Below are 27855 nucleotides of genomic sequence, written 5' to 3' on the forward strand. Positions count from 1 at the left end.
ATGGAGAAGGCAGCGGCCGCGGAGCTCCGGCAGGGCGCGCTGGTGCCGCTCACCGCCATCTGCCTGGGTGAGTGCCGGCCCGGCCGCTCCCCGCCCGGCGGGGCATGTCCGGGCACGGCGGGCGGGGGGCGCGGGCACCTGCGGTGGGGCTGCCGGGCCCCCCGGTCCGCCACGGGAAGTTACCGGCGGGGGGGGGGGGATGGGGAGCGGGACGGGACGACGACACCCCAAACCGGGCTGGCGGATCCCACTCCCGCCCCCCTCCCCCGCTGCGTTCTGACAGGGCGGGGGGCGGCGCGGCCGCGGGTCCCCCAGGGCGCCCACCCGGGTCGCCGTGCCTGGCCGCTCCCCGGCGGCGGGAGGCCGAGCGGAGTTCGGCCCGGTCCTGCGGAAACTGGCGTTTTGCCCTTGGCTCCGAAACCGCTGCGGTAACCCCGCATAGCGCTTAAAAAAAAAAAAAAAAAAAAAAAAAAAAAAAAAGTTTGGGCATCATCGGTGCCTTCTCCAGACTTTTAGCTCCCGTGAAGCGCGGTGCGGGCAGCGGCTGCCGGGGTCGTTACGAAACTGCCCGCGGTGCCGCCTCGGCTGCCCGACGCTCGGTCGCGTTTCTCGCCTGCCTGTCACTTCGCTGAGTGGCAGGGTGGAAAAACATTTTCCCCCCCGTGTTTCTCTGCCATATTCAGCTCTCCTCCCTCCCTTCTGCTTGAAGCAATTGCTCTCCGCTCTGCTTCGCAGCAGGTGCTAAGTTATGGCAGCGTGATGAAGCGTGTTACTGGTTTCCAGTCTGTCAGCCCTTTCTGTCAGGGAAGGTGGTTTTTGTTCGGGAGAAGCGTTGACGCCTGTGCCTAGAACGAGCGAGCCAAAGGCCCGCGTATTTAACAGGGGCAGGTAGAAATTGGGAGTTGTTAAAGCTGACCGCTCCGTTCCTGCGTGCTGCCAAAAGATTGTGGTGGAGCAGCGTTACCAGAAGCACTGTGTGCAGCTTGGCGGTGCTGAGGCTGCTCCCCACTCTCCTGACGGGTGTTTGGTGTTGCAGCTCCTCGATCTAGAATGTGCGAAAACAATGGCTATTTGCTAATAAAGTGGGTTGGAGTTCATTTTTAATAATTCCCATTATGATCATTACATAAATGATCAGAAATGGGTATCTGTGGCCAGACTGGTCGTTCTGGTTTTTTTAAAGTGATTTTTTTAACATCGGTGCTTGCCTAGAAAAATGTAGGAAGTTGAAGTTTAAAAGATACTCCGGTTACTTCAAATGTATCTATTTTAATTAATGGGAGTGCAATGTAAAAAGCTGTCAAAACTACAAAACAGTTTGAACATCTGTTCTAGCTAGTACCACTTTTTTTTGCAGGGACGTAAAGGGATGTCAGAGATGTGCACAGCGTGAGGTTAATTTCTGCTGCGTTGTTTATTTAAAGTTAGAGAAAGATAAAAGTTTCCACCATATCTCTTGAATTTTTTGAGGTTTTTTTGTGGACTGGTCAGACCTTTGTTAAGGCTTTCGTTATTTAACAGAAATAGCACGGTTATTATTAAAATGACTAGTAAGATAATAATAAAAGATTATGTAAACTCCAGAGTTTAAGTGAGAACACTTGGTGTATTTAGCTGTGAGTAATGCCAGGTTGAAAGTTTAGTAGATTTCTGCTTTCTATGACTTCTAGAATTTCACTGTCTGGCTCTTCTTTTCAGCTGGAATGTATTATTCCTATTCCTTGCACAACTGGCAGTAGTGGAAGTTGAGAAACATGAGAGGTGGGAAGCTTGTAAGGTATTCTGCTTCAGTGAACCCATAAGAATATAATGCTGCTGATTTAACTATTTCTGTATTTTACTTCCTGCTTGTCTGTCCTTTCCTTTTGTCCTTATTTTTGGTTCTTGCTTCTTGCCATTCTTTTCTTTTACTTTTTGTTTTCCCGTAGGCTGTATGTGGTGTTTGGTGTCTGTATCAATGCACTGCCACTGACCATTGCTGTATGTGACCTTGTCTGTAAACTGCTGCTCCAAAGACTGGAACTGGGTTTGTTGCAACTGTTCTTTCACGAGGCCATTTTGTTCCTCATTCTTGAGAAATTCTGGAGGACATAGAAAGTTATCAAATAGGAAGTAATCAAAACAGCAAAGCTGGTGTCTCTCCTTCTGGCTGTAGGAAAAGCCTGGTAGCTGTCATTTAGTTCGGAGGTGCCAAGATGTAAATTTCTCTTTTGATCCAAATAACTGCTTTCCCAGCTGAAAACCTCACCCTGAGAATTATTTAGCAATCCAAATGAACGGCACAGTAAGTTTCCTACATGGAGTTCAAGCTGACTGAACCGCTGCTGTTTTTTCTGGCTTTCCCATAACTACCCAACAGCTAAGAAGAAAAGTGTTTAGAAAACTTTCTAATATACCCCTAGTCTCCCACCTGTTTTTATTTTGACAAGATTTTGTTTTGATAAGAGACAAAAAAAACATCAGGGAACGGCTGTTCTTTCTTTTGGGCCTTGGACACTTTTGAGAGCTGAGTGCTTCAGAAAATGCTGGGTTACAGCGCTCTTGTGGTTTGATTTGACGGTCTTGAGTGAGACCGAGAGTGAGGAAAACAGATACTGGGAGCTGTAAGCTTATTCAGCCGCTGGGGAAAGTACCTGATGTGAAACTTAGACTCTATTTTAAAGATCTGTTCTTGACTGATGACTTCTTAGTGTGAAAGAGTTTGAAAATGAAAGCAAAGAGCTTGCAACAGCATCCAATAGGTGTTTTGCATTTGCAGAGGTAAAAGAGTATTTTTGGGGGTTGTCTTTCTTAGGTATCTGCCAGGTCTGGCATGCAAAGCTGCCTATAACTCTGTCCTGGTAGCAAGCTAGGACTGTCTGCTTAACAGTCCTCAGAAGAAAGTAATGTGGCTCCAAGTCAGATAATTCCACTCTGTCACACCCCTTGTCTTCATGCTACTTATTTCCATTTAAAGGGCATAGGGGCCCCTCATCAGCCATGTGAGGGAACCTCTGCTTGGGAGCTCATCTTCCGTTATGGCCATCAGGAAGATTTGGGAAGGAAATATGAAGAAGGACTGTAGAATGGTAATACAGACCCAGACGTTACCATACAATGCATCTTCAAACACTCCTTTCAGTTGTGGTGATAATAGTTAGGCAGAGTGTATTTATGTACTTTCTTTGGAGCGAAACAAAATATTTTAATTTTCATGGAATCGAATTTGTGACTTAATCACTGGTTAATTTCTTCTCTGTCTTTATGACTATATTACTATGGTTACAGGAATAGCGGTGCTTTAATACGGTGTGAGAAAATGTTGTGTTACTGTTATTGCTGTGATCCAAGTGTCACAATCAGACATGCTGCTCTGTCACAGAGCAAGAATTAATGGAGCTGAGCTGTTTCCTGGTACAGGATGGTAGTGTTGCTCCTAGGTGTGCTTACTGACCTATTGGAGCAAACTAGCTCTGTGAAACAAAGGAAATAATTACATGGCACGTTACTGTACAATATGTTACTGTACAATAATTATGTAATAAAATCAGTTAAGGTCCTTTGAACATAGTGTTAATGCTTATTAACGCAAATCTGCAGCTCAGGCCTGTTTCTTCTCAAGCCACAGCATACGTATGCTGCATTTAGTTGCCCTCCTTCCCTTGTGCATTACTGAAAGTTCAATCCTGCAGCCACTCAGAAGGAGCCAGAAGTTGCTGCCCTTGCCCTTGTGGTAGTACCCTGAAGTCCTCTGCGATGGGTGATGCCAGGAGCAGTTGTTCTTTCTGGTTTGTGGGGCCTGGCCTCAGCCTGAGGTTTGTAGCAGTCCGTGTGCCTGCCAAAAGCACTGTCTGCATTTAGCTCTTGGACCTTTGGCTTCAGGAAGGAGAAAGTCCAAATTGTGGTCATCCAGACGTAAGTCAGGGAAGGACTGCCATAAGCACCTGGGCTGCTGCAATTTGGTGATAGTTCAGATCCACTGCTGACTGAAAACGGTGACTGGGCTGAAACCAGCAAGTTAAGGATCTTTTTCAGCTTTTCTGTTTCACCCCTTTAGCACTAGGTACTTTTTTCCTCTTGTGCTGGTTTAAGTTGTACCAGAAGGTAGTCAGGGCCAGGGTCATTGTTTTGTGATGTGTTCAGACAGTGTCTAAGATAATGGGGGCCCGTGCTCGTACATTCTACTCTGAGACATAAATAGTGTTAATTGTCAGCAGCTTCCCAAGTGACTGTTGGGAACAGGGACAGTTTCTCTTCCTCTCATCTCCTACTGTTCATTTTTAAACGTTTTTTACTAAATGCTTGCCAACAGATTGACTATAAAAAGATTTAGGACTTAACACATACAGAATAAAGCCAAAGTGAGTGCTTGGTCTGGGATGTTGTAAATTAAGTTTTGGTAACCTTTTAAACCTTTCCAATTCTTTTAAACATTTGTCATTTTATTAATAGACTGACTTTGTAGATTACAGAATACTGCTAAAATGAGAACGGTTAGTGAAATATGCTGTAATTGTTAGAGAAGTGCCTTAAAGAGCGTATGGGGAGACTACTATGGAACTACAATGTTAATGCTGACCTCTGGAGCAACAATGACACAGGAGAAATTTTTTTTGGCAATAAGTGCTCTTATCAGATCACTCTAATGGTATATACTGTGAGAGGAGACTTCTGAGAGAGTGAAGAGTATTTGGAGGCTAATTTGTAAGTCAGATGTGTGTTGCAAGCACCGCCTCATCCTGTTTTGATTTTACCAATGGACCTTTTTGAAAACTTCCATTTGTTGCCCTTGATTAGTCAAGGTAATCGTGTTAGCTTTAGCAGTTTATTTTCAAGGTGACTTTTACCTGAGAGGAACAAACTTTGCTTTATTCAGAGGAGACATATTTAAAGATAGTAATCTCATTAGTTATTTTCCGGCATTTAAGCAGGTAAAGTGACTAGCTGTGATGACAAATGTTTTAGTGTAATTGTTCTTCTGTTTTCCTAATTGAAAAAAATCCTGCAGAAGGCAACTTAGGATAGATTGGCAGTTGTTTCTTCTGGTAGCATATTTGACAGATACTAAACTAATGTGTGTTGACTTTTCTATAGTACAGTGAAGGATAATAATTGATTATATGACTTGCTTGTGTAGATAAGCAAAGTTCTTGTTGGAAGACTGTAATGTATTTATATTAACACCCCAGCAAACACCTACAAATGGTTAACTACTGACTGCCACCCTGTGCCGCTGGAACCTGTATCAACATTATTTTTCTGTCTTTACACAGTGAATCTCTTCCTGACTGGGAAAATAGAAAGTGCTGTTACCTCATTAGGTAAGATGTACTTTTCTTGTATTTACTGTTCTTTTGAGTTGTTACTGTTTCTTCCCCATGCAACAGTGTGACCTTTGTTTGAGAGAGAGTAACAATGACATTTTAGGAAGTTTAGGGCTTCTGAGTCTTCCTCAGTTCATAGGCTTTGTCAGTGTCACTGTGCTAGGAAAACATCATAAGCTTGAAACTAAGATTGTAGTACGTGCTGATATGTACTGGGGAAACCTCTATGTTTAGGAAATGTGCCTGGGAATATCAAGTCAGGGACATCGGCCCACTCCCTGGGGAGGTAAAAGAAGAATGTTAAAAATGTCTCATGAATGTCAAAGTGGAAATTCAACCAGGATTGCAGCCCTTAGTGTAATTTCCTTCTCTATAGCAGTACTGTGACTTACTGATGTTACAGGAACGTTGCAGTCAGGGTCCCCTTAGTGATAAGGGCCCTCTTGTGTCTGTCAATCCACAGTCACGTTTGTAGGTGTACTTTATGCCCGAAGAGGTTGCAACTGAGATTAAACCAGAAATACCAAATAAGGCAAATGGGAGGAAAGGAAATGGGAAAACATTAAAATAATTCTAAGGCAGTGGGTTGATTAATGTAGGAGCTCAAGCATTCAAATCAACATGAGGGTTTGAGAGAAGGTTTAAATCAGGAAGAGGTAGTAATTTTATGATTAGGTAACTTCCTTAAATTTAGTTTAGGGGAAGTGTGGACGAACCATATAGGACATCTATTTGCAACGCAGTATTTCCATTCTTTCATTGGAAAAAAATCCAGAATGTCATATATGTCCTAGTCTGTTCTGCCTGTGTGGTTCTTTGGCTTTTGATGAAGATTGTCATCTGTTGGATGTATGGTATGTGAGTTTATGAAGTGTGACTTGAGTAATTATGCGGTGGCTGGCCTAGATTGGTGATACTGCCTTGGCCTGAGATACATAATGCTTCATCCAGTTGGCTCTGCTGCTTTCTAATGCTGTTCTTTTGCTAGAAACAGAAAGAGGGAGTTGTAACATTTGGCTTTTATTCTTTCAAGTACACTGAAAACTTCAGAGTCCTGCAGCCTTCATGTTTTCTTGTCTTGATATAGTTTTGAGTTACTTTGTCTCATGACAGTGTAACTGGAGCAGGGGAGAAAAATGGTCATAAAAGGTCATTGCAATAGTGTGATCCATGTGTAGCTTCTCTTACCTGTGCCTTGGAGGATAATGAGGTAGGATAGTGCAGTTGTAAGGCAGGTGACCTGGCTGGGAATCGTCTTGCAGGAGATGTTCCTTAGGAGCCCTGGTAAAAGTTGGGAGGAATGCTTGCTGTCCTAAACATGTCCTGACAAAGCAGCTTGCTACAGTGTTGATCTCTATGATAAGGTACAGCGTGGTTTCTTTTTGGAAAGCTAGTAATAGCAGAAATAATGACTTCTGGAGAACGCAGGTCGAGCCACGATCTCAGCTGCATTTGTACATTGACTTTAAGCCAGAAAAGCTGCTGCTGCTGACAGGGAGCAGTCTTCCTCCTGAGCCCCCTTTCCCTGGGCTTGTAGTGAGCCAGTTCAGCCTGTTGATCCAGCAGAACGTGAGCTCAGATTTTGTCAGATCAGAGAGTTGAACCCTTGGGCTGTGCCTTTGCTGGTTATGGTATCCGGAGCAGAAGCAGCCTGCTGGAGACTGGGTAAAATGAAGGCGAGCCTTAAGTCCTTTCCATAAGCACAGAGGATCTGCATTAAGCAATGTGTGCAAGCCCTCCTTGAAGGGAGCATTTGGAGAACTCGAGGAGAGTTGGCTGCTGACCCTGAGATAGCTACTGAGGACATGCGTATTGCCAAGCATTCAGTTCTGAGAGAAGGTTCCTTGTGGCAGGTGCAAACCATCCTTTATCCTGGAGCAGATGGCTGGGATGTGTCCTTTGGGACTGGGGCAGACCCTGGGGCATCACAGAAGAATGTGAAACTGCAGGATTTATTTTCTGCTGGGATCGTCTGAAAATTTATTCCTGCACAGCTTAGTGCCCCCAGCGCTGTTCTCTGGTGCAGCTCAATGTCTGTTCTGTTATGGTTGCTTTTGCAAAAATAGGAGTAATATTATTCATGTAAAGTTTTGGAAACTTTCTGTGCAAGTATTTGTGTCATATTTAACTGGCAGGGGGAATCTAATGCTGTTTACAGTAGAAGAAATCCATTTGATTATTACAGAAAGAGCCTTGTTAAGATTTATGCCTGCTTGACAGAAACTCTCTGAACTCAAACCTCTTCTGGCATTTGTTTAAAGTTTTTTTTAATCTATGAAAGATTCATTATTGTCTGTCTTCAGAATTTATCTTTTTTTAAAAGCCTCAGTAAGATTTTTGGTGGGTTGGTTTGCCAATCCAGGGACTTCTGTCCTCTTATGTTTCTTCAGTAATCCTAAATGTGGAAAATGTAAGCCGTTTGGGGCTTTTAGTAAATTGGGTTTTCACATTTCTTCTGGGTTTGTGCAGAAAGGCTGCAGAAAGCAAGTTGTATAACAATTGTTGAAAAAACGTTGTCACCGCTCTTCTTGTTGTGTTGTCGCTGATGATAAAGCCTTCAGAATCCAGGACTGTACCTTTCTATTTAGAGACTTCCCTTTCCTTTAGATGTTTTGGCAATTTGAAAAGGCTTTTGTTTGTTTTCCTTAAGGAACCACACTGTCAGGCCGAAGCCCAACTTAATAATGCAATACTTAGGCACATATGTGATTCTGCAGTCTTCATGGCCAGGAGCTGAGGAGGGAAGTGGAGGCCCCTTTATTGACACTGAAACCCCAACAGTATGAAGTTGTGCCCTTGTGTGGTTTTTCTGTTTTGTTGCCAGCACTGAAGGCTTTGTTTAGTACAGATTTTTCTTTCAAAATCTATGTAGGTGAAAGAACAGCTACTGAAAGCAGTGCATGGACACTTTGTCTGCCACACAGCAGTCAGTGCACAAGGAGTAGAGAGGCAGACGACTGGTTAGCAAGGAGATCTATTGATATATTGCAAATACAATAGTAACGAGCATTGATGGGAACTGAAAGGCATCAAAAGCTTAAGGCAATTAAGTAAGGTTTAGGTAAACACAGTAGTATTTTTGGGGGGGTGCACTGGTGTGCATCCCCAGTTTGCCCCGATAGGTTTAGGGCGCTGTGGACATATCCTTCAAATAGTGCAATTATGTTTTTGCAATATGAATTTGGATTAGTGATCCCTTAGAATCAGGAGCCTTTGTAAGAGCAAAGCAGTTGTCCTTTTAATTTTGAGTAGGGCAAGTCTGAAATGCTTTTTGTGTGTCAGGGGTAAAGCCATGGGAAAGTATGGAGTGGCAGTGACCGTTGCCAGATGAACTGCCCAAAATGACATAGAGTGTAAGTGCAGCCCTTACCTTCCTTGTATGTTTAGATTTTCACAGCTACAGTTCTTCTGTTAAACTGGAAAATCTTTTGTCTGGTCTTCTTTCCATGCCCCGCATTCATAGCAGATGTGCACTGTTAATAGGAAAAAGCATTTCTCACTGAGAACCTGAACTGTCACATCAGATCCACTGCTTACAAATTAGGAAACTATACATTATTGCAAAAGAAAGAATGCTAGTGATGTTACTTCAGAAAGGCTGGCATAGTTCAAATAACTATTGCTCAGGATCTTTGTAAATACTTCCTAAAACTGAGAAACAAGTATTTGGGAGGATAAAAGCTCTGATTAACTGCACTGATGAATGCGTGAGTGGAGGCGCTCATGCGGAGTCACCAGTGTGACTGGAGCTTCCTCAGAATGGAAACTAAAATAAGCTTTGTGTAATTACGATTCTGTTCGCTGTTCTAATGCATATACTGCGAGTGAGTGATATTACTCCAGAACAGTGTTCGGTGCAAGAGGAGCCAGGAATATTTGCAGAGCTGTTGCTGGAAGCTGCTGGATAGCGTTGTCTGGTGTATTGGCTCTTTCCGCTTTGTGCGTTCAATTTCCTTCCCATTCAGAAGTTTTAGTAATCTGACAGTTAGAAATGCAGTCTTTCCAGCTCCTCGTACGTGGTTGCTAGCTCTAGGTGCTCTTATGCTGTTAGGATACGATGACGCAGTGACAAGCATGTGGAGGAGCACATATGAAGACCTAAACAATCTAGAGAACTAGAGTTGAAAAGTCCTCTGGATCTTACATTTGGTATTGTAGTTCTGTAATTGCATCTGCATCTCAGTGTTTTGCCAGCATCTAGCGTGGAGCCTCTCTGTTTAGAAGTGTGATAGCGATGTTCTTGTTTTTTTGTAACTGCCTTACTGCAAAATATTTGTTTGGAAAATAGATGTTTTCGTGTGTTTATGTATTCTATATGCTGTTGTGGCCTTTGAAACGAGTAGGAATTATATGCATATGTTTCAGTGGAATGCCCTGCTTGGAGAGTAAAAATAATGGCTTTTTATATGTTTTGCCTCAGGTAAGTTACTCACCTCATGCTTTTTATATTCCCGTGGCTCTCACTTCAAAAGTGCTTACTGTGAACAAACCGAATAGTGCTAGGCCCAGTTTTACTGGTGGGGGTATACTGCAGCCTGGCCCCAGCCCCAGCCAGGCGTTCTGCAGGCAGCCCTGCCACTTGACTTGATTGCAGCCAAGCAGCTTTGTCGGCACTTCTTCACCCCATCCCTCCAGTGCAGCTGAATCTAATCCTGACTGTGAATTGAAGATGATGCATTTATGTGGCTGAATTTCAAGCAATACTGTAAATCTGTGATTTATAACCCAGTATATTTGGACGTGTATGCGTATGAGGAAACGAGGTATAGGTGACGTTTTTTTCCTCACCACCTTTTTAAGCTACAAGAAAGTAAACCTGTCAAAAATTGAATATTCAGCTGCAGTCTACAAGTTGTGCTCTAGATAGTAACTTGTTTTAAAAATAGTTTTAAAAATATTTTTGAAGAATGTTCAGAATAGCTATTCCATTACACAGAATTTCCCCTCTTGTAGTCTGCTGAGAGTACATTTTCCCATCAGAACAGCTTTCCCACTTGTCCTTGAAACATTCCACTTTCATTTTTGAATTGCTTAATTACAAATTATAAGTATTTGATGTAGCCTTAATTGGCCTGCTGTTTTCCATAGGAAGGTCTGAAAGTGCTTGAAAATATTGGCCTTTATTTAGCCCTGTTTGCTCCTTTCCCTGTCTGGAAAATTTCTGATGTTTATGGGAGTTCAGAAGGAATTTAAAGGACTTAATAGTGTTCAATGAAAACATTTGACACTGGAGTTCAGTTTACTTTTTTCTTTTTTTTTTTTTGGGGATTTTTTTTTTTAACCATTACAGACTCTTCAGGTCTGTTGTATAGTTAAGAGAATAAGCAACATGTCCAGGAACATGTTACAACAAAATTACCTTCTAGATACTTTACACTGAATCTTCTTCAGTCACTGGGTGACATACCCAGGCTTTGAGAAACTGGAAAGAAGGACTTCTGTATTACATCCTCTTGGCAGATCCATGCAGTAATATTGATTGTAACCTTTGGTAGATTAATACAAGTTTATTGATTGATCCTGCATTGAAATGCAGGTTATGCTTACCTACACGTAGAGTGGGTGTCTTAATAAAAAACTGAGACAGGGAAGAAAGCAGTAAGAGGATAAAACTGTTGAATCTCATTTGTCTGCAATCCCCAGAAATTGATGAAAGCTCTTGTAGCTAATATGAATTGTTTGTTAGGCAAACCATTAACAACAATATTTTTTCCCCTGTTATTAACAGCTGCTTGCAGTGGAGAACTGGAACAGCACACAGAGAGACGGGGAGTCATCTATAGTCCTTCTTGGCCATTGAACTATCCTCCAGCTGTAAACTGCAGCTGGTACATTCAAGGAGATCGTGGAGACATGATAACAATTAGGTATGGTTTGATACTCCGTGGAGATAAAGGATTGCTTTGCTGAAATGAAACAAAATGCAAGTTATTTGTTATACCGGTGTGAGTCTGTTTATCAGAGCTACTGAATGGTCAAAGGAAGCTGAAGTTGATTACACTAGAGCATGGTTGCAGGCTGGCTATCTCTGTCATTTTAGAAATGTTCCCCCCCCGTCTTGTTTCTGTAGGCTACTTCTGACATCCGTTATTGTATATGCAAGTCACTTGTAGTCTTTTAATAATATTTATCTTCACAATGCCTGCATGAGATTTCATCCACCTTGGATAGATGAGGAGGTGGGAAACCGGGATATTTACTCACATTGAATAGTTGCCCTTCTCTTCATTGCTTATAAATAGGAATAGGTGAAAGCTATAAAACCTGGAACCGTCTCAGTGGAATATGTAAAATTCTTAGAGCAAAAATGGCTTTTTCTGTAATGTGTTGAAATGGTGCTATGTTTAATTGACAGTGAAGATAATCATTGCTTATTGTTACTTGTTAAGCAAAAGACACGTGCTTTTCTGCTCAATGTTTATCTCCAACACTCATTCTATAAAAATACTATTCAGAAAAGACTAGAATGGTCTATTAAGAATGTTTAGGCTGTAATACCAGCATATGCGAATGTGCTTAATTTCTCTGGGCTAATTGTAGTATCCTTCTCAAACCAAGAATTTCTTATTTAAAAAAAAGAAAAAAAAAGCAAACCTAGGAAAGCGTTTTTTGTTTGGTTTTTAGTACTGTTGTATTTGACACCATCTGCTCATTCTTTGCTCAGCTGCTTAAAAGGACTGCAAACCTCTTCAACTGCAGATGCTCAGCAATTAAAAACAAATCTGCCACAGATGGAATAATAGGAGGGCTCCACCATCCATAGTTCAAAATAGGAACTACTCATCAAAAGTAAGGAAGTAGATACCTGCCAGCATTTGAGATCCATAAATAGAAACATGCTTTTAAACCCCATTAAATTGTATTGGACTTGGGGAATTTGTTTCAAAGCAGAGATTGTTGGAAGCTCTGAGGAAACATACAAATGAGACACAGGACTTGACTCTGGAGAGTAGTACTGCAGTTTGTGCTACGAAAATGTCTCAGAGCTCCCAGTTAGAATTAGGATTCCCTTCTGCAAGAATGAGTGTAACAGGGGCTAAAGAAATAAAGGAAAGTAAGATGAGGAAGCTGGTAATAATGTGTGTGTACAGTTTAGATGTGTGCAGAGCAATATGATTTGAAAGATTTCTTCTCAATGGGTTTGTTTTCTGTCACTGTCATATCCTGCCCTCCTGTGCACATGCAAACAATGGGAGCTGTGTGTTTACATCCTAGGGAGTCGCGTTGTGGTGTTACATTTCTGACTATAAATGTACTTGGAATGACTCACTCCAGTGTACGAAATGCAAAATGTTACAGCACTGGAAGATTTCTTTAGAAGGCTGCAGCCCTCGTAATGCCAAGGACATAAAAGAAGCAGCTGACTTGCCTAGGCTAGCGTGATACAGACTAACTGGGAAAGAGGGTTCAAATGCAAACATTTTTTCTTCTTAACAGTTGGGTATGCTTCTTGTCCTAACAGTGTGCTGATAAGGGCATAAAAGAGTAGCTTTTTTAATTTTGCTAGGAAAACCAAAGACAGTTCCTGTGATAACATCTGGATTTTGAAAGGTTTAAAAAAACCCTGCCTCCTTTGTGTTATGTTACGCTGAATGCATTTCCTTTGATCTTGAATTCTCATTGACAGTAAGACAGCAATGTTATATAAGTATCATATTTGAGTCATTAAGGGATAAAATTGCAATTCAAAGTAGTTTCGATTTCTGAAACATTTGCAGTCGGTGGTCATTTTTTATAAACCTTTTATTCAGCAGCTTTCAGTAAAGCAGTGCCCAGATCTACATGTGGATGTAAGATGCTGGTTCCTGTGGGCATGTCCTTTAGAAGCTTTGTCCCGATATCTACCTTTCATGTGTGTGTATTGATTTTCTTCATATCCTCACATTGCCATTCTTTCTGATTTGCTTTATAGCTTATTTTTTAGAAATCCTTGGGGGAGACTTCACAAGAACAGGAAATATATGTTCTCTGTGCTTATACCTCTCTGTTAATTATGCATGTCTCAAGACTGTCTTCCAAGTTTTTGTGTCTGATGGAATGGTGCTGTTGAGACCTGGGAGCAAATGTGTAGCTACTGCTTTCCAGGGCTATGTTGTGCCACTTTAGATTCAGGTAATCAGTCTGTTAGTTATTGTTTTGGAAACTACTTGATTTTTCCACCCATTTTTTCTTTTTTTATGCCTGTTTTCACAGAGGACCACATAAAAATCCTGTAAGATCAGATAAAGATGTTATATGCAGTAACTGCCTTTGTATCATCCTTTACAGGCTTCGTGTGTGTATGTTTCCTCATTATCTGAGAAAAAGATCAAAATGGTTTTTGTTTAGCAGTTGCCTTTACCTGGTCGTTGTAGTTAACCTGATGTGGGCAGAATAGAAATTAATTGCATTTTATTATAGGAATTTATGGGACTGAGAGTAAAATGTTATCCATGTTCAGAATTCAAGATAAGAGTATTGAAAACTCATCTGCTTGGTGATCCACTCAAGCTATGTCTTATTAATTAAGGCGGGGGGTATCACCTTCATTGGCTTTCACTTCAGTGATTCATGTCATTTGCTTTGAAAAAAGAAATTTTCAGATACCATCTGAGTTTCAATTTCTGAGTAAAACTGAGGCCTGTTCATGTAAAGGCTTGCTGGTCTGTAATTGTATGAAGAATTAAAGGGACTGCTTCATAGTCTATTTACCAAACTCAGAACTTGACATTAATTGAAAAAAACTCATAATAGCCATTTATTTCGTTCAGTTGTATATGTCAGCTTTTGAAAACACAGCCCCGGTGTCTCTTGCCTAAGGTTTCACAGTTAGGTGGTGCTTGGGAGCTGGGAGTAGAATAGAGCTTTCCTGACTTCCAGGTCCTTGTGCTTCGGTGGTTACGAAGAAGTTTTTAATGAGCCAATTAAGTCATCAGTTGTTCACAGTCTGCACTTGCTGTGAGAGGCTGGCAAATAGAAGTAACTTTTCTTGCTTAATTGGCTGGTCTATTTTATTTTGGGACTGTGCTCTACTGATCTACCCATAATATTTATTCTCTAATTTTTTAATTAATTTAGAGGGCCCAATTAGACATTTTTTTAAAATTTATTTACTAATTACTTTCATTCAGATTTTACATCTACTGGGCCTCCAACAGTTTACCCCTTTTTTGTTCATTTTCCTGATCATCCCATGTTTGTCCTTTTCCAGTTATTAAGAATGTTTTTTTTTCTTCTTGAATCTGTAGTTGCTCGTGCTTAAATTACTAAGAGGGTTGTAGGGAATTCCCTACATTATTTATAGAAGTACATTTTTTTTCTAGCTGCTACTGCTTCTTTCAGTGCAGATGGCAAAAAGCTTAGCTCTGCTAAGTGTTAGTTTTGCAGGTAGCAAATTTTTTTCATATTTTCAGTGTATTTGGAAACTACTTGATTTGTACTCATAGTACATGAGTATTTATGATAAGCTGGTTTAGTGATGTTCTTTCTAGCAACGTAAAAATACTTGACAGTTAATAGGAAAATATAATTGTAGGCTACTGTTGCTTCATTTATTACTTTTATTCAATGAATGCTTCAACTAATTGTATAGGCAAGATCTGATACATAGCTGATCCTGTAATTTTCTGTAAGCTCCTGGAGTCCTGCTCAGTGTTGGAGGTAACCTTGTTTCAGTATCATACCGCTGAAGGAAAAATCAGATGATTTTACTTATTTCTGTAGAATTCTGTAAAAACAGGTTTAGTGCTGCATTTGGCAGTTCAGATTGAGTTGTTCTCGGAGTTCGAGCGCTTCCAGTGTTTAATAGACTATTCTTGTGCTTTTGTATAAAATTAGGGGATTTTTTTAAAAGGAATTAGCTGCGGAAGAGGTGTTCCAAAAGCAAGATAACTGGAGTTAGAGCTTTTGAATAGCATCTTTCGGAAGAAACAAAACCTGCAAAATTTGGTCCAATAAGTCTGGTTTTTTATACCAGTCTCCTTCTCTATTCCTGTATTGTGTTGGAGATTACAGGTAGTAGTGAGAATAGCCTAAGGGACAAAGCATTTTAAAGGATGTTCTGTGTGTTAGTGGTGGGTTCTGTACTTTGTTAATATTGCAGTTCTGAGTGCTCAAAATATGAGCATTTGACTCCTGCAGTATTGTGCCTGAGTGCTCCTCTTCTCCCTGCACTCTGAGCTAGGGCTGTGTGCTCCTGTCATGGAGAGGAAAAAAAGCCGGATTCTCCTTCCCTTCGTCATCAAGTGCTGAGGTGCCAAAGCAGAGGAGTGTTGCCTATAAGTGAAGCTTGTGGGTGAAGGGAGATGTTTGCATCCCAAGGAGCAGCTGCAGTGTGGTGGGGAAGGCTGTAGTTGAGGGGTGCAAGGGCTGGAGTTTAGTGCTACTGTGCACTGCAGCTCGTGTGGTAGGATAGGCCTCTGGGTCCACATCCCACTCCTTCAGACGCATGCTTTGCTGGAGGGGGTTAGTGACTGAACCAACCTTTCTTTTGCTTTTCCTCCCAAACCCTGTGCTTTCCTGCCCAAGATGTTTAAAAATACTGCAGTGCTGATGGGCACTGTTTGACACATCGGTGACATAACCATTAGTACTCTGTATTTCAGTACGACTTGATTCTGTTTCTTGTTTGAATTACAGAAAATGACATGGGGTTTGGCTACAAAGGACCTGAGACCTCCCTCAAGAACTGTAACTACAGACTTTATTCAGTACTTTTCCAAAGACTGTAAGATGTTTGTACAGTCTTACAAGCACAAGACTTTGTCCCTTATTTCCACTGCATACACTCAGTCATTCAACCATTGGGCTAATCCTTTTGACAGAAGAATTTGCATTCCAGTTTGAGAAAGTTCAATGGAATAAGTTAAATGTCTATTTTGTGCTCTATTTTGTGGTTAGAAGGATTAGATTATTCTTCAGAAGACTGTAACAGCAGCAGTGCTAGATCTAATTACAGATGGTGAAAGAAGTGAAGTAGCAGAGTTTGAAGGCACTATTCAGGACTCTTAGGTAAAATAAATCAGTGGGCTATTTACTGTCAGATTAGTATGACAGAAACTTCTTGCACAAAACCTTGTTGTTCCAAATGCATTATAAAGTGAAAATCAATTTCATATATTTATATGCGCACACATATGTATGCATGTTGGTTTTTATTTCTTTACAAAGGAGTGTTTTTTGTGGTGAGGTTGGTTGATGGCTTGCTCAAATAGATCATGATTTTGGTCTTAAGTAAAAATCACCATCAATTTAAATGGGACAAAATTTGCTTCCGTTTAGACAATATAACTTGAAAGAGTGCTGGAGTGGAGCGACAAAGCCTAAACCAAAGCAAAATTTGTTCAAAATATGTCTGTTAATTAATTTACATGAGGTAGAGCACAATTGCTTTGACTTTGCTTTTGGCCTTATAAGAAGAAATTTTAGCACTACTGTGGTATTTGTTATATATAAAACTTTATATCAGAACTAGAGCTTCTGTATTTCAAAGAAATTGTGTTTATTCAGTGGTGTTGGAAACTCCTAGGCACCAGTGATTAAGATACTTACTGTTTTTTAAAAAGAGTTACTACTTATGAGTATTCTGTATTGCCCTTTTTCAGCTACCAAGGCATTTGTTTTGGTAGCTTGTGCATCCCTGAGAGGCACGGTGTTTTCAGGGAGGCCGTTAAGGTGGTGCTTCCTTGCAAGTCTGTTCTGCCTCATCACCCTTGTAATCAGTTGGTTTTGTGGCTAAAGCTTGGATTTCTTAGTGGGGAAGTGTTAGATTCTGCTCTGAATCTATTTCAGAGCCACAACTGATGCTCAGGAAAATCAAGTTATCCTCTGTATGCCTGTGCTTCCGCTTTGGAAGGTGAGACTAAAGTTTCTTCCTCTTCCACACCCTTTATAACAAACCAAAAAAAGTCCTTTATTAGCAACGTACAATACTATATTCTCAAGGTGCAAGTAGACGATACTGGTAATTATAAACAAACGCAGGCTCTCCAGAGGTGTCGCTATCATCTGCAGAGGAGTTTGTAAACAAGGCATGTGTGTAGCTGACTTTTCTGTACTCTTCCTTTGTGTGAATCTTGAAAGTGTTAAAGCTTGCCCCCCCCCTAAAAGAAATGCATTTTAATGTAAGGTGCAGACAGCTTATTATATAGGCAAATTCTCCCCTGGGTGTGTGCAGCCTGTGTTGTGTAACAGCTCTGGTGGGTGAATTATTTACCTGATAGACAAAAGTAGCTCTTTTCACCAGAATGGGGAAAATGAGTGGCTGTGGGACTCGACTGGAGTGCTGGAAACTGGGTAGGATAGGAGAACAAGTTGTTTAGCTCTTTAAGGTTGGTCCTGGTACATCTAAAATAACTATAGAAGTTAAGAGATCAGAAGATTTAGTGAATGATCTTTTTTGTACTGCACAAGCAGAAGGTTTTCTAGTCACCCCCCCTACCTTACCAGTTATGAGTTTCCATTTCTTCATTCAGTAACTGTTTCTTAAAAATTTTTGTTATTGGGCTGATAGATGTTTCTAATACTTAGCCAAAAAGTCTCTATGGAAAGAAAACCTAGAAACAATCCTCCAGGTAGATGATAGAAACCCTTGTTGATGTCTGGTGCCAAAATGAGTTAGAGAGAGCAAACCCAATGTGGTAGCTCAGTAATGCTGTCTCACATCTCTTGCAACAGACTGACAGTGGGTCACTGATGCTTTGTCTAATTCTTTTGCAGGCTGTAGTGCCTGTTCGTACACTTTCTTGATCATGAAAAAGTTTTTTGCAGACACCTGGGACAGAGATACTCTTTAGTTTACCTACCTTGACTGAATACTTAAATCTTTTCATTCTGACCGCACAGTCATCCAAAATTTCTTTGCAAAATGTGCTGTTTTGAGAAGCGTGATGAGATCACTTTCAGCAAAGAATTAGGTACTGTGGAAATATTTCTCCCCAGCTGGGAAGACACATAGAGCATGGTGGGAGAAAGAGTTAGACAAGAGGAAGGACATATTTCTGGGTGGATTGTCCTTGTCTGCACATACATTGTTGGACGTATCTTAATTTCCATTTTAATTTAACACTTTCAGTGCTCTCCTACTTCTCATTCTCTTGCTGATAATTTTTTTTCTGGAGAGTTATTAAGCCAATGTGTTTGGCAGAACCTACAGGTAGGTTGGGTGGGTCTCCTGCTTAAATGAATTGGGTAGTTTATGCAGTTGCTCTTTCCCTTTCACCTTCAAACGGCAAGATCTGGCAGGCATTGACAGCCTTTTGTAAATACACAGTGATATCAGAAAATTAGTTTTCTGTTTATCTTTTTCAAAGACTGCGCCTTTTATGTTTGTGAGAAGTCCTTTGTGGAAGGAGGTCTGTATTTCATAGCAGCTTTTCAGCCCTTCTGAAACTTCTGTCTAGATATTTGCATGGAGCATGCACAAACTTCTACCAAGTTCATTTTGTGTATCTGCGTGATATGAAAGAGGACCAAAATTCGTTTCTAAGTGTCCTGAACAATGTGCCCTTTTCTAATTAGTGTGCGTCTTTTTGCAATGCTATTGTCATTGCAGGTTACTGAATGCAAATGTAATCTGTTTCATCAGACTGAACAAATACTCTGTATGGTTCCTGAGTTACAGGTTAGGGAGTATTATCTGGTTGCATTCAGAGTTCTGCAAACAATTGGGGCACTAGGTAAACTATTATTGAATAATCACTGGGCTCAGGTCAGTGGAAGGGCTGGAGGTTTGACTGTAAAAGGTTACAGGCTTGTTTGCTCTGCGTTTGTGTTCCCAGAAAGGGAATATTTTAATCTTTGAATTAAAAAATAATAGTGTTAGACTTTAGGTTCAATTTCCACCCCTTGCAGTCCTCTTCTCTTCTTGTCCTCTCCCTGCCTATCCATATCTTGAAGAGTTGATGTTTGTCTCTCGTATTTATCTCTTTAGAGTTCTTTTTACTGCTCCCTATTGTTCTTTTTTCCAAGACAGTAGTCTCCCCTCTTGTCCCATAGTTTTGTAGCTTTTAAGGTTGGAAAAGACTGCTGACATTAATCTACCCTCTGTATAATGTATTCTGGAATTCTGCTTTTACCCATATCTGTAGTTTTTGGAAGTAGTTTTGTTTAAGGACTCTTAAGTAAAAGAGGAATCATTCTGTCAGCTTTTGGAGCTACTTGGCGTGCTTTTATGCCTGTGAGATGGGTGCTTTTCCAAATTGGGGGAATTTGAGTGCTCTGTTTGTGTGTACACAACATACTGTAGGTGTTTCATTATCTTTGAATGTGATCTCTTTATGTCAGCACTGCTTGGTGCAGAAAGTCAACTGTTAAAGTCTGTTTTTTTCTGTTTGGCTTTGTTCCAGATATATGTCCTCTTTCTAACTTGTGTTTTCTTTTGTTGCTAACAGTTTTAAGAACTTCGATTTGGAAGACTCTCAGAAATGTGCAGTAGACTGGCTGATGATTGGCCCCTCTTCCAAGAGGGAGGAGTACAAAGTGTGTGGATCTTCCATACCTCCATCTTTCATCTCTGCAAGGGACCATGTTTGGATATTTTTTCACTCAGATGCATCAAGTTCAGGACAGGCTCAGGGATTTCGCCTTTCTTATATTAGAGGTAAAACCTTACAGGTTTTTTTGGCTTCACTTATACTCCCCCTGGCAAAACTTGAAGATGGTAGTATTTTTTGTTGTCAGGAGTCTTGGGCCGGTCTCGATGACTGTAAGGTGTTAGCGTGGTAACACTGATATAATTTCCACTTGGCTTTTTAAGAGTATTCCTGAAGTGTACTGGCCTGACCAATTGACTTGTGACATGCAGGGTAGTAAACGTTAAAAACTGACATCAGATGGTTACAAAAGTTTTGATACTGACTTTTCTCCGTGCCCTCTTTCACAGGGAAAATAGGTCAGGCTGAATGCCAGTCAGATGAATTCCGTTGTGCAAATGGAAAGTGTATTCCCAGTACTTGGAAGTGTAATTCCATGGATGAATGTGGTGATAACTCGGACGAGAGAAACTGCACTGTCCCTCCAACAGAGCCTCCGTCCAGCATCTGTCCCTCAGGAATGTTTCAGTGCAGTGCAGCCCGCTCCACCAAGTGCTTGATGAATGAGCTGAGATGTAATGCAGTGAAGGACTGCAGTGATGGTTCAGATGAAGATAATTGTCCTGATCTTTCCTGTGGCAAAAGGCTGGGTAATTTCTATGGATCTTTTGCTTCCCCAGACTTATTCCGTGCTGATCACAGCAGGTCAGACCTTCGTTGCACATGGTACGTGGACACACAAGATAATCGCCATGTTCTGTTGCAGCTTGATTTGCAGTTAGGCTACAACGACTACGTAAAGGTGTATGATGGCATCGGAGAGAGAGGTGATAAATTAATGCAAACATTTTCGTACCACAACAACAGGCATTCGGTGAGCGTGGAGTCATCAAAGGGCCAGCTCACTGTCTCATATCATGCCCGCTCCAAGAGCACTGGCCATGGGTTCAATGCAACCTATCAGGTGAAAGGCTATTGCCTTCCTTGGGAACACCCTTGTGGAAGTGATGAGGAATGTTTCACAGATAAGCAGCATTGTGATGGCTGGTGGCACTGTCCAAATGGCAAGGATGAGGAGAACTGTCCTGCTTGCCAGAAGAACGAATACCCATGTGAAGGAAACAGCGGGCTTTGTTACTCGATACTTGACCGCTGTAATAACCAAAAGAACTGCCCAGATGGCTCGGATGAAAAAAACTGCTTCACTTGCCAGCCAGGAAACTTCCATTGTGGTACAAATCTGTGCATCTTTGAGACTTGGCGCTGCGACGGCCAAGAAGACTGCCAGGATGGAAGCGATGAACATAACTGCCTGGTGATCGTTCCCAGGAAGGTCATCACAGCTGCTCTGATCGGGAGTCTTGTGTGCGGCTTGCTGCTGGTGATAGCACTGGGTTGTGCATTTAAATTATATTCCCTGAGGACCAGGGAGTACAGGTAAGTATCTTGCTTTTATGGTGCTTTAATAGCTGTTGTGGTTTTTTCTTTTTGTTTAAAGGAAAGAAAGTAAATTGTTAACCAGAGAATTTGCAAAATACTGTGAAATCAGTCCAAGGAATTGATGACAAATAGCAGTCACTGAATTAGGCTTAGAGAAGAGTACTTAAGATTTTCAGAAGTAGCGAGAGGAATGTCGGCACTTCTATGATCTCTCAGATCACTTATTGTGCGACCTGGCAGAACCTGTATCTAACTTCAATCAAAACTGTTTTGAGCAGTTTCCTCTTCCACCTCCTCCTGCAACAAACACCTTGTACTGCCAAAAAACTGAATGCTGAACTGTTACAGTGAAGTCTTTGCTGAAACGGAACTGAATAACTCTTCCCCCTGCCTTCCCCAAACACTGTCGTTCTCGGTTCTACTTGAAGCAATGTCCTGCAGTGGTGGGGCCTGTTCTGAGCATTTTTTTTTACCTCTGCTGTTCCCATTGGTGTGAGCTCTGCCCCTTTAGCCTGGTCCTATATGCCTTGCTGTCTGGACAGCCTCTGTGTGTTTCTATGTCTCTGTTTGTACAAGCATGGTTCTGCCCTTTGGGAGAGAGTTGTAAGGGACTTTCTGAAGCCTGTCTCTTGTCACAGCAGCAGCTCTGTGCCTTGCTGCTGACACTGTTTCTGTTTTCAGCACAGTGTGCTTTACATTCTCTCCTGATCAAATCTGCATGATTAAGGAGCTGGAAACCAGCCACCGTGCGATGTTGGGAACCTAGGTACCTCGGTTCTGGCAGGACAGCCAAAGCTCTCTGCAGCTGCAAGCAGTCCCTGTTGTGTGATTGTTTCCAGTTCTTAATGTTGTATTTTCCAAAAATAACCTTTGGGCTCTTGCTGAACAAGTTGTCACTGTTACTTGCATAAGCTGGCCTATTGAAAAAACTTCTGTTGCTGCAGAGTGCAACCTGGGACCACACCAAAGAGTTTGCTGATTTGATTTACTGATGCTTATACCCTGTACTCTTACTCCTTTTGTTTATTTTAGCATCCTGAGCCTAGCTGAAGGTTTGTGGTTTTGATGCTAGTGTGAAGCCTTCTGCAGTGCTTTTATATATAAATGTGAGGGAGGCAGGACAAACTGGCTGTTATTTCTCTTACGTGTTTTCCCTCTGGTTCTGTTTCCAGAGCATTTGAGACCCAGATGACGCGACTTGAGGCAGAGTTTGTGCGGCGGGAAGCTCCACCTTCCTACGGGCAGCTGATTGCACAAGGGCTTATCCCCCCAGTTGAAGACTTCCCTGTGTACAATGCATCACAGGTATGGAGACAGGAGTGCCAATGAACCTATCAGCAGCCAAACTGCTATAAATTAGATAGAATCAATCTGGAACTGTATTCTTTCAGTAGTTGTGCTAATTATATGGAAGTCATATGAAAGTGTGTACTTGGAGCTGAAGAACCACAGTTGCGCGTCTTGGCACTCTGGGTAGTTTTGAACTCGTTAAATGTATTTGCTAGGGAACAGCAGTGAGATAAGCACATGCTGTTTTGCTCTACATCAAGGTAGAATGAACAGAGACAGAGAGAAAGGTCAGAAAGTAAACAGAAAAAAGGCTTTTCGAGCTGAAACTCTAAATGTGTCTGAAGCGGTAAGAAAGTAAGGTCTCTAGCAGTAATTTTGAGAAATTCTGGGATTATTTTTCATTTACAAATACATTACACTGGGAAGCCATTAAGTCATTCTTCTATTTGATTGCTGAGTTCTCAAAAATCTCTTGTGCCCTGTTGAAGGTATCCAACTGTGCTACAGTTCCTAGTGTGATAAAGCACTTGCGGTTTGTTACTCGAGTGGAGTAATAGTTTGCCTTGGCCTTTCTTCTCTGCTAGTCATCAGCTTTTGAGGATCCTCTGCTATTGCTGATGATAGAGGACTCAGTGGTCTTCAGTCTGGTTCTTTAGTGGTGATGTGATCACGTGAGTGGAGAATCTTCCTGGGCAGACAAGTACAGCTTAAACTCATAGAGAGTCTTTTGGTACAGGTAGAGCTGTCTTTGCCATTCTTAAATAGTTCATTAGAAAATACGCATTTAACAAGGAAGTGTAGGGATCAAGTCTGAGAATCCTGGTAAGGTGGAGATATTAGTGGAAAAAACAGGGTTTAGGAGAAGTCTTGAGTATGTGTGAAATCATAGTTCGTTACATCTGTGTTGCAGGCTTCTGTGCTGCAGAACATTCGAACAGCCATGAGGAGGCAGATGAGACGACATTCATCAAGACGGAGCTCATCTCGGCGGCGCTTGGGCAGGCTCTGGAACAGACTCTTCCACAGACCTCGGGTGAGAGGACAGATCCCGCTCCTGACGCCTGCCCGCACTTCACAGACTACACTGGGTGATGGAATCATCAACCATGCTGACGGGACTATTCGGAGTCCTCCACCTTCCCCTGAAGGACCTAGCTTAGAGGCAAATGCCCATGGCCAAGCCAGGGGCCTACAAGAAGCTGGATGTAGCAGCTTGCAGCCCGAGACTGAAATCACAGAGCCATCGCCTTCAAATGTCTTGCCAAATACTTGCACAGCAGCACATGCAGAGCCTGAGGCTGGACGCACTGATAAATCTTTAGGTGCTGAGACCTCTGGCAGTGAGCTTAAGCAGTCCAGTAAAGCGGATTCAGGAAAGGCTTTCAGAGATCCTTTATCTGAAGGTGTTACAGAAGCGCTCCATGGAGGGTCAGCATCCAGGAGGACTGTCCCAGAGGACAGTTTAAGTAGAAGTCATCCACTGAGTGAAGAGCCATGTAGGTTACCCTTAAAAAAGTGGGATTCTGCTTATCCAGACAGCCCTATGCGTGTTCATATCCAAGTGGATGGACAAAACCGATGTTGCCCTAACTCATACCGGGAGGAGCCTTTGGGTATTCATGCGGCTTGTTGCCATTCTGTGGAAGTGCCAATGTTAGAGTCCTCTACTCCCCTCTCTGAAATCAATACCAGTGATGATGAATCTTTACTTGTTTGCTAATAAAAGTTTTTGTTTTGGCCCTGTAAATTTTGTAACCTCTTGTTTATATGACAGTGCACTTTGATGATAGGTGGTATGTCTGCTCTCAACTCTGTCTGTTAAAACCAGTGTGCTTTAGTCCTGCAGGGAGTACAGTACAAGACTAAATGGGACAAGTTTTTGTCTTTGTGGCTATTCCTGAAACCCCAGTGGGGCCAAAGTAGGCCAGTGTGTGATACCAGGGGCTAGGAGAGTAAGAATGTGTCACTGCAGTTTGGAGGCATCTCCATCCTCTGATATTTTTCTGTGCATTTATTCACTCTGCATTCAGGGAATTAGTGTTTCTTTGCTTTTCAAGTGGTCTTAGTGAAACTAGAGAGAACTCTCTTGGAACCTGGGGCAGGCACCAGTCATTGTAACTATGAGTACTGAACTAGAAATAACATTGTTGTCTTTTTAGACATAATTTAATTAAAATTTAATAATTTTAATTACAAATACTTAGAAGGAAATAAAATCCTTTGTAGCTTTCTCTTTGTAGAAATTGCTCACTTCCTTTGTTGCTCCCTTCAGAAATGTTTTGATGGCCATATATACCTTGAAGCACCCACTAAAACCAAAGTTTCTGTATAGAATGCCCAGAGTGATACCAGGTGTCTTACCTGCTACAGCTTTGTACTAAGAGATTAGCAGTGTTCAGTATAAGCGGAGTGTATTGAACCCCAGTTGCAGCAATATTTCTTTTTTATAGAATCATTAAGTTTGGAAAAGACCGCTAGGATCATCAAGTCCAACTGTCAACCCAACACCACCATGCCCACTAAACCATGTCCTGAAGTGCCATGTTTTTTGTACGTCTCCAGGGATGGTGACCCCACCACTTCCCTGGGCAGTCTGTTCCAATGCTTGACCACTCTTTCAGCAAAGACATTTTTCCTAATGCCCAATCTAAACCTTCCCTGACACAAGTTGAGGCCATGTCCTCTTGTCCTATCCCTTGTTACTTGGCAGAAGAGACCAACACCCACCTCGCTACAACCTTCTCTCAGGTAGCTGTAGAGAGTGATAAGGTCTCCCTTCAGCCTCCTCCAGGCTGAACAACCCCAGTTCCCTCAGCTGCTCCTCTTGTGCTCTAGACCCTTCACCAGCTTGGTTGCCCCTCTCTGGACACGCTCCAGCACCTCAATGTCCTTCTTGCAGTGACAGGCCCGAAACCGCACACAGTATTCAAGGTGTGGCCTCACCAGTGCCAAGTACAGGGGACAGTCCCTTCCCTCGTCCTGCTGGCCACACTATTTCTGATACAGGCCAGGTTGCTGTTGGCCTTCTTGGCCACCTGGGCACACTGCTGGTTCATGTTCAGATTTTGTGTTGTCATATGTTACATTCTCTTCACAGTGATGTTGTGAAGGTTGAAGAATTGTTTGCTTTCTCCCTGCCCTCTTGCCCTCCTCCCTTCTCTGTTCAGGGACTTTTACGATTGTACCACTTCGGGTGTGCCCTGAAGGGAACTGAGGCTTCACAGCTCCTGTTGGCTGCAGTAGGAAGCACTGAGCACTTGGTGACTGTCATGATCAGACTTTTTTTTTATTTTGAAATAAAATCTGTTTCACAAGTTTGCTTGTAAATCTGCTACCTGGGTGCAGATGTATAAATCAGGGGGTTTTATTTTTAGAAGATGCTCTTCTGTTTTCCTTGTTTCTTTTAAGAACTGAAATAGATCATTGCCATTTTCAAAGCTCACACCGTGTGGATTGTGCAACACTTAAATGTAAACTGGTGCCTTTTTGGGTTTTAGCATGTAATTAAAAGGAAGCAAGTTATTTACCTGGAAGAAGGGTGACTTTGGTTAACCAGGAGTGACTCGGTGCAGAATGACAGAACGTTACTGTGTGATAGCTTGGCCCTGTTGTGATGGTTGGGGTGGGCATTGGCTCATCTCCCCCATGCTCTAACAAAAACTCTGCTTCCATTACCCCATGACGCAGTGACAAACTAAAATGCTTTATGTAGGGATTAACAAGGAAGTTGATGCTGCTGCTCTGTAAATACCTAAGTGCTCTGAAGCCTGTTTATTGCTGTAGGAATTCAAGTTGCCCAAAGTTATTAACTGAACTTGTAAAATTGAGGTGAACTTTGTCATCTGTGGACCTGGGCTCTGCGGTCCACAGGACCCTCCTGGCTGTAAAGGCAGACAGGCTTTTGCAGTGAACAGTTAAGTTTACATCAAAGTGTCAAATGGGTTTAAATGGGTTATATTTTGCCCTGGATCTTTTATGAGGACTCCCTTCGGGAGTGCCTTAAAAAGAGCAAGGAATAGGACTTTGGCTTTACCGCAATGTAACATGGAAGAATTAAATTGAAGTGAATTTTTTTTCTTGTCTTCAGTTGCAAGTTGGTTTCAAGTTGGTGCATTCCGGAGGCAGAAGATTCAAACTCCTTAAGGGCGTTAATAGCGGGAAGGGCTTGTGGCAAAATGCCTAACAAGTAAGAGTCGTAGTTACGTAAGGTAAATAGTGCTTACGCATTTTTTCCAGATGCTTCTGTGATCAGAATTTCATTTCATCAAAGGAACTGTAGTTTTGAAAGAGATCTTGCTTTCATAGCATTTGTAAATGTTTTAGGTACATTCCATCTTTGCAAGGCCGTGTACTGTAGTCATTACACTGCCAGGGTTGTTTGCATCTAAGGCTACAGGTTGAAGTGTCATTTTTGGTTTTTTTTTTTGTCTGAAGGTAATTTTAAATGCATAGAACTGTATATGTAAAGTTAATTATAATTGGGAGGAAGATTAGACTTCAAAGTTGATGTTGTGCGGATATGAAGGATCTTAGAAATAAATGTATGTTTAATTCTGTTACAGAAATGTATTTGTATAATAAAATATGTTGATCATACTATGCCTTAAACTATCACCACTGTAAGGCTCTTAAAGTTGAAATACATGCTTCAGGATACTGCTATATTTTGGGAACAACCCTGAACAGCTAACATTGTATTTTATTCTAAGATGTGTAACTTTGTGTAATTTCTTACATATAACATACAGATTTTGTGTCCTGATCCATTTGGTAACTCAGTGGAAATTTCATTGAGAAGGCTTTATTTTTAGAAACTAAAGAAAATCCAGGTGAATGAAAATTTGATGCTTGAAATGTACAGAAATGTTCCCAGCCCTCACTACTGGAATTTATAGCCCTGCATCAATGAGAGACACAAGCCTGGTGCTCTTTGTAGGCACCTAACTTTTGTATTCTGCAAGAGAGTATTCTCTCCCAGCTCCCCTAGCTCATTCCATGGAGGGAAGAGTCACAAATTTACTGTTAATTTTGCAGAAGAGATCTCAATGTCTGTGCTTTGAGCACAAAAAAGTGCGTGGAAGTGTCCTGGAATGTTGATATCTGAAGAAACCACAAAATCTGCCTTAGTGTGTGTCTGCCCTTCCTCCAGCTCATGTAAGCATTAAGCAGTGAATCAACCATCCTTGAAGACACTGCTCTGTTTCATGTAAGCTGCCTCCTTGTATTATATTTATGTGGCATAAAATATTCCTAAAATTAAAAAAAAAAAAGCTAAAAAATGCTACTATGCCAGACGTGAACAGGAAGATCTC

General features: G+C 41.7%; 1 protein-coding gene across 1 annotated transcript; it reads left to right on the plus strand.

The window, feature by feature from the left end:
- Positions 1–24290, plus strand: LRP3 (LDL receptor related protein 3). Its single transcript, XM_086469119.1, has 7 exons — positions 1–67; positions 5253–5300; positions 11032–11170; positions 19673–19881; positions 20164–21250; positions 22426–22558; positions 23454–24290. Exons 1-7 carry the CDS (start codon positions 1–3, stop codon positions 24261–24263), a joined length of 2493 nt encoding a protein of 830 aa, XP_086325245.1. The 3' UTR covers positions 24264–24290.
- The last annotated feature ends 3565 nt before the right edge of the window (positions 24291–27855 follow it).

The sequence above is a fragment of the Leptosomus discolor genome, chromosome 8 (assembly GCF_034619465.1).
Source record: "Leptosomus discolor isolate bLepDis1 chromosome 8, bLepDis1.hap2, whole genome shotgun sequence".
Lineage (NCBI taxonomy): Eukaryota > Metazoa > Chordata > Aves > Leptosomiformes > Leptosomidae > Leptosomus > Leptosomus discolor.